At 37.5% G+C, this 7,273-nt stretch overlaps 1 protein-coding gene across 2 annotated transcripts in view; it reads left to right on the forward strand.

The window, feature by feature from the left end:
* LOC107226565 (ATP-binding cassette sub-family G member 1) overlaps positions 1–6,015 on the forward strand; it is a 48,919-nt gene extending 42,904 nt beyond the window's left edge. For both annotated transcript variants that reach the window (XM_015667416.2, XM_046734951.1), the window contains exons 6-12: positions 1,090–1,328; positions 1,960–2,241; positions 2,331–2,491; positions 2,661–2,829; positions 2,923–3,023; positions 3,150–3,491; positions 4,247–6,015. In XM_015667416.2, coding sequence (XP_015522902.2) covers positions 1,090–1,328; positions 1,960–2,241; positions 2,331–2,491; positions 2,661–2,829; positions 2,923–3,023; positions 3,150–3,491; positions 4,247–4,405 — 1,453 coding nt within the window. In that variant the 3' untranslated portion in view covers positions 4,406–6,015. The remainder of the gene's footprint in view (positions 1–1,089; positions 1,329–1,959; positions 2,242–2,330; positions 2,492–2,660; positions 2,830–2,922; positions 3,024–3,149; positions 3,492–4,246) is intronic.
* Positions 6,016–7,273: the final 1,258 nt, after the last annotated feature.

Below are 7,273 nucleotides of genomic sequence, written 5' to 3' on the forward strand. Positions count from 1 at the left end.
TACGTCGAGGAAAAAGAAAGGATTCCAGGAACAGGAATTAGCATCAATTCCGACCTTGTGCAAATTTTTGCTCTTCTACTGTGTACCACATATTTTGCTTAGATATCCGTGGACGTGACATAATTATACGAGTGTGAGACCTTGAAATTCAACGAAGCGGGAATTTGTCAATTAAATTCCTCGAATAGTTAAGGAGCAGGATTTTGCACTGAACGCGTATAAGTTTGCGAATCGTCGAAGTCTATCAAGCAGATTTTAAACTGTCAAATTGACATTTCGTGAAATGGAAATTGCGGAGATAAAAACTTGTTCTACCTATTTATTTCATTTTTCTTCTCTCGTTCAGTCCTACTTAAATTACGAGTATAAATCAACTTGTCAAGTTCGCTGTAAAAAAAAAAAAAATCGCACTGGAAAAATTACATGAATTTTGTGACTTCACTGCGGGCAAAAATGTTTTTTAGTCGTGAATTTGCCCCTAAAAGTTTGACCAAAATTTAACTAAAGTTGCGTCTCATCGTTGTTTGAAGAAAAATCTACACATACGATAATAATTTCGAAACGTGAATTTTAACTCGCGTGTAACTCAAAATTAGTCTGTTAGATATAACATACAGTATACTGCTTACGTGTGGAATGAAACTTGTATATTTTTTACCATGCGATATAATTTATACTCATCCTTCGGGCCGATAATTTATACCTCATCAAAATGAACTGTATAATTAAACGATCGTAATGCTAGACACTATTGCATACGTGGCTAGTAGTTACTATTCGTTGAAACCTTTAATATATTTTTTTTCATTCTTGCGCTACAAGCGACTCATTTTATTCCAGATATTGCTTACTCGCTTCTCATGTAATAGATTTAAAATTTGTGTAGAAAAATAAAGTTCCAACAGCTTCCGCCAAATTTTTCCTGATCCCAATTTCCCAGTAGCGATCGATCGATGATCGGTTCCACCGTCGCATTGCTTCGATCCTGCTGATCGTACGGTTCGAACCCCAACTGACCACTCGAATACACATGTTTTACTTTTCTATCTCATTTCTTTAATAACCCTGTATTTTTTGACTCCTCAACAGTGGACTGGACTCCTCGTCCTGTTTTCAATGCATATCACTGCTGAAGACTCTCGCTCGTGGAGGACGAACCATCGTCTGCACGATACATCAGCCCAGTGCAAGACTCTTCGAGATGTTCGATGCTCTTTACACGCTTGCCGAAGGCCAGTGTGTCTACCAAGGATCATCGTCGCAGCTCGTTCCGTTCCTCGGTTCTCTGGGCTTGAATTGTCCAAGCTACCACAATCCCGCTTCATTCAGTAAGTTGTGCTATTCAACGTATAAAACCAGTCTTTCCAAGCACTCTATTGACCTTTCAGTCGTTGACATGCGAGTTAAGAAGCCAACTTCCGGCCCTCGCTCACACTGTACACTGAGAAAATATTTCATTTATAACTTACAGTTGGTAGAATATTCTAGTAAAATACGTGAATTTTTACAGTGATGGATTTAATATTGTTGGAAAATTACTAGAAAATATGATACAAGTAATTGTTTAGTGTGATAATAGTTGTCGATAACAAATTTTCTGGTCGTTGCAGCGTTAAATATTTTGTTTTAGTTTATTATATGGTTTTCAGTTGAATAAGGCCTTAACGTCAGTTTATTGATGTACCAACTTTGAATCCTATCAATTGTTGCAAGAAAATATAGTTCGAGCGACGATAATTAAAGAGAATGGTCACATATACTAAATTTTCTAGCTACTGCTACAAAACTCATTTTCATTTTATACCCAGAACCGTATTTTTTTTTATTACGGTAAAATATGAAAGTAGTTGAGGCCTGTACGGTAACCAGATTAGAAATTTCACTGAGAGTATACGTGCTTGTTAGAAATTCACTTTCATCGAGTGTTAATTGACATTATTTTGTATCACCAAATCACAGTTATCGAGGTTTCCTGCGGAGAATACGGAGACAATATTAGAAATTTGGTCAACGCTATTGACAATGGAAAACGAGACATCAGAACCGGATACCAGTTTCCTGCGGTTGGCAAACCGGAGACTCTTAACAATACGGTCTCTAACAATGACAGCAAATCCACCGACGTAATTAACAAAAACGATGCCAATAACGTCACAGAAAAGTTCAATGAAAGTTCGAAAAACAACGGTACCATCGGTTTCGTTATTCCGGGTTACGCCTGCAACGACATACCGAAAGAGAGTGAGTTTTACCCTCCAGTACGGAGAACATTCCGTAAAATAAATGATTCCTCATTGTCTCAAACTGTTTCTATATCTCTCATCTTGCAGGTCAAGTGACAATACCAATCGGCATAGAGAAGAAGGAAAATGTTACAACGGCGCTACTCGATCAGGGCCTCGTCGTTACCCCAGAAACATATCCAACCACGGAATTGGTACAGTTTTGGATAATATTGAAGAGGACACTGCTTTTCAGCAGACGAGACTGGGTGAGTCGGCGATTTTCGTGGATTGATTTTTTGGGATCAGTAAGAGGTTTTGCGGTATTTGTGACAAGTGTAAAATTCACGCTACGCGTATCCGATTGAACAAATGCTGTTCTTATCGATTCCAAGTTGCGGTCAATACCCAGTTTCAACTTCCTTTTGTCTTCCTCAGACTCTGATGTATCTTCGACTCTTCGCTCACATTCTTGTGGGATTCTTGATCGGCGCACTTTACTGGGACATCGGTAATGACGGTGCCAAAGTTCTGAGCAATCTCGGTTTCTTGTTTTTCAACATGTTGTTCCTAATGTACACATCGATGACAATCACCATTCTATCTTGTGAGTACAGAAGGCATAATTCTTTGGCATTAAACACGAGTTTGTTTGGCTTGTACATTCTGACTTAGTGATTGTCGCGTTTTTTTTTTCCAGTCCCTCTAGAGATGCCTGTTTTGCTCAAGGAGAATTTCAATAGGTGGTATTCCTTGAAGTCGTACTACTTGGCGATCACTGTTTCCGACATTCCATTTCAGGTGAGAAAATTTCCGAGTTCTTTTTATTAACGATTGTATAATTATAGATATAAAACAACATTTTGGCAATAGTTCATCCGTCTGAGACTTTTTTCTTGACCGAATATCTACTTCTTCTTTCCTCAGGCGATATTCTGCATCATCTACGTGAGCATCGTTTATTTCATGACGAGCCAACCTGCGGAGGTGATGAGATTCAGCATGTTCCTCGGAGCCTGTTTGCTGATATCGTTCGTCGCTCAATCCGTTGGTCTGGTAGTCGGCGCAGCAATGAACGTCCAGAACGGCGTGTTCTTAGCTCCGGTGATGTCGGTACCGTTCCTTCTGTTCTCAGGCTTCTTTGTCAGCTTCGATGCCATACCGATATACCTCAGATGGATCACTTACCTGAGCTACATCAGATACGGTTTTGAAGGCACCGCATTGGCCACCTATTCATTTGCTCGTGAAAGGCTAAAGTGCTCTGCTGTGAGTATTACATGGTTGTGTTAAATATGTTGAATGTTATTAATGAAACTCATCTACGCCTTTCACAATTTTCATTCGCACAACTTTCATTGCAAACTTATTCCAAATGGACTTGGCTAAAAATATATATTTTTTTTTCCTCGACCGACCAGGTCATTGATTATTTCAAACTGTTTCTATACTTACAACCTGTTTCAACGTAGACGATCGATGTCGTCAGTGCTTGAAAAATGTGTTTCTGCATACGACATCTAACGTCGTTACAGCTGCAGTTGCTATTTCTGTCACATATGAACAGTGTCGGTGTAACTGCGCATGTGCATAGCAATGGTTGTGAAAAAGGTCTTCTTTCAATTAAGAAACATTGGAAAGAATTTGACAAACTTTCGCACTGTTTTAAATAAACGTAGCGATTCTGGCGTTTAGAAACTTTCCCAAAGTGTTCATCCGCGTACCAACTTTCCAAATGTATTTGAATCCCAACTCTCCAAGCTTATAAGTCGTTAACATTGTAAATTCGTATGTAAATCAATTCGTCATACACACATTCATAATATCCATTCAAAGAGTCGACATTAATTTATCTCTCTTTCAAATACCCTCTGCCAAAAACAACTCACTCGGTATTAAAGTATAGCAGTCAGATAATCCGATCGTTGGTGCTTAAAACCATAATATGTATATTCTATTAGCACGAAACCGTTCGAGTGCATTCTTGTGTATGAAATTTGAGAAAAAAAAATATCTGTCCCCAGGTTCACTGCCACTTCAAAAGTCCTCAGATAACTCTTCAAGAGCTAGACATGGAAGACGCAGACTTTACGCTGGATATTCTCGCCCTGCTATTGATATTCGTCCTGCTACGTATAGCAGCATTTATTTTCTTACGCTGGAAGTTGAAGAGCACCAGATAGAGAAATATGAATTCGTCGGTCCCTTTGAGGGAACGAGATATACCTAACATAATAAATTATCATCCGTATGCCGAGAGTCGATATTCATCTTTAACTCCGGCATTCATACTCGCCCTAAATTCAGACACAACCATAATGTAATAGTGATATACAGAGAGCTGATTTGACGAGTGTAATTGAAGACTTCGTTGCGTTGTCTTTATTGTTATTGGTTTTTTTATTTTTTTATTTTTTTTTGTTCAATTCCTTATTTAAGTTAATCCTTAGGTTATAGCGTAGAGCTTGTGTACGGAAGGAAACTAACATAATTTATTTATCTCAATACTGATGTTATAGTCATAAAAAATTGATCACATAAGCATTCGCTTGTTCAGGGTATTTTAGTTTTCCTCTCTTTTTCCCCATTTTTATTGTTATACTCGTTAGTCTTTTCTTTTTTCTTTTTGTTACTCTTACTGTGTTACTCGTCAAGGCATTGTTTACTCACACATCATGAGTCCATTATTTATCTCTGCTTGTTTTGTAGAGAATGGGATTGCAGAATAGAAAAATGAAGTAAAAGGAATAGATCGACGACCCTGAATGGTTGAGACATCGCATGCAAAATAAATGTTACTGTGAAAATTTACGCGAAATGATTATAAATAAGTGCCTCTGGACTAGCTGAAGTTGGGTAGATTTAAATAAAACTCAGTTAACAAACGGAATAATTTGGTGCATCACGTAACATATAATAATAAATCACACAGGGGCCTTGAAAAGTATAGAAGTATTCAATTTGTTTAATTTGTCGTTCTCCGTTTAAAGTTTAACTCTTTGACATTACTGACTTTTTGCGAAATTGCGTAACGTTACTATCCACCAATGGCTGTGATTGTGAAAATTGAAGTGGAAATGAAATGAAAATTAATGTGTAATAATTGTAGTAAGAAATTTTCTCAAATGAATTATACTACTAAATCGTAAGAAAACTGCTCAATGAAGAAAAAGAGGGAGAAAGAGTAAGCTTATATATTATCTTGCCAGGTTTTGTTAACTTTTACGACCAAATACCGTCAATTTATGTAACGAGTCACACTAATAACTAACCGCTAAATAATTATTAAGCTATCAATAAATTCTCGTCACAGCGATGAGGAAGGGAGATGGAGACGCGATGCCAGACAACAAAGCGTTATTTTCATACCCTGCTTCTACCAGTATATTTTATGTCCTCGTATTAGACAAAAGATTTAAGTAGACGTCGAAGAGACCGATGAACTGGTTTTTTTTTTCGTAATAGTAAATTGAGGGTTTTGATAAAACAGACACACAATTCGACCAAGCGTTTTAGATGCATCCACGTGAATTTACTATTCGTCCGTAAAATATGAAATTATATGAACAAAATCACTTAGCTATTATTTGATATGAAGTAAATGACAATTGTATAGGTTTCCGTGTATGTGTGTTGTACACTTATATACACCCGACGCATTGAATGCCAGATATTTGTGTTATATGCCTAATAATTTTTATGATATTTTATAATAGTTATTAAATGATAAGACATATGCATATATATATATACCATTTGTTAAAAATAAAACTTGTCTGTTTTTTTACGTAAACATCTCGCTAACTTCATTTTCAAAGCTCCCCGCCATCAGTGTTTTCTATTCTTTCCCTCGCCACTGAGACATGTTATATTTTTCTCCGATACTAAAATAATTGCAACGTATTCTGGTAGACTGAACGACAATATTTTTCGCTTATTGTTGAAACTGGGGTGACTTTTGAAACACATCTTCACTGTTCATTACAACGGAACATTACAGCAATGCATGGGTGTAATGTGATTCTAGTTGTTCTGGACTGGACTTTAGCTCGTTCCTGTTCCATACAGACTATACTTGATAAATATATAATAATCAACGCAAAAAGTTACACTGCTGATTCCTTGTCCAAAATGGAAAGAAAGTTAAGAATGGATAGAGAAGAAAGAGAAGAAGTAAAACCATCGATTCAGTATGTACATAAAATTATTTCGCCACCGTCAAAATACGTGGTTTATCATTCGTGAACAATGGACGCTAGTTGTTCGCAGTCATTCCCTGGATGCAGGCACGTATTTACATTTGCGCATTACGTGCCACGGCCTAATGTATTTAACCCAGTAGGGTGCACCAAAAAAGTAAAAATAAGTAATACTATGCGGGAGGAATGGGAAATGAAGCAGACTTTAGCAGACGTGCTTCATATACAATTTGCGAACTCGGATAGCGAGCTAAAAATACACAAACTTGTTATCATATAATCGTGTGAAACTCGGTGATGCATATTCGCAATGATGGATAGAACAGCATAATTTTGCGTAATCACTTCTGGATATTCTTAACTATACATATATTGCTGATTTCGTCGCAGATGCGCATTAGAGACTTACGATTAGCAAAGCATCCTTACATGCCAGGTTCGATTCCTGGCTCCGTCGTTAACTTTTCAACTCACCAAAAATAATATAATTTCATCAATGTAATCTCGGGGGGAATTTCTGGGAATTTCTGTCACGAGCGCCGCATATTTACACCAAATAATCATAAATCATGTCAATTATTAATATCGCTTTAGAGACGCGGAAGCATAGCTTAAATATATTAGTTAATCTATATAAAATATTTCTTACGAAACAGTTCGTGGCGTAACCAAGCGCAATGGCGTAGTTGACGGACAGCAACGTCAGCGTCTCCGCGGCCGCCAGATCCCGGACGTAATCAACACCGGGATGAGGCGATCGGGAGATCACGCGCTTCGAGGATGACTGTCGCGAGGCGAGCCTTTTTTCCAAAATTGTGAATTTAGCGAAAACTCCGAATTGTAAATTCAGCG

Source organism: Neodiprion lecontei, chromosome 3, assembly GCF_021901455.1.
Source record: "Neodiprion lecontei isolate iyNeoLeco1 chromosome 3, iyNeoLeco1.1, whole genome shotgun sequence".
Taxonomy (NCBI): Eukaryota; Metazoa; Arthropoda; class Insecta; order Hymenoptera; family Diprionidae; genus Neodiprion; species Neodiprion lecontei.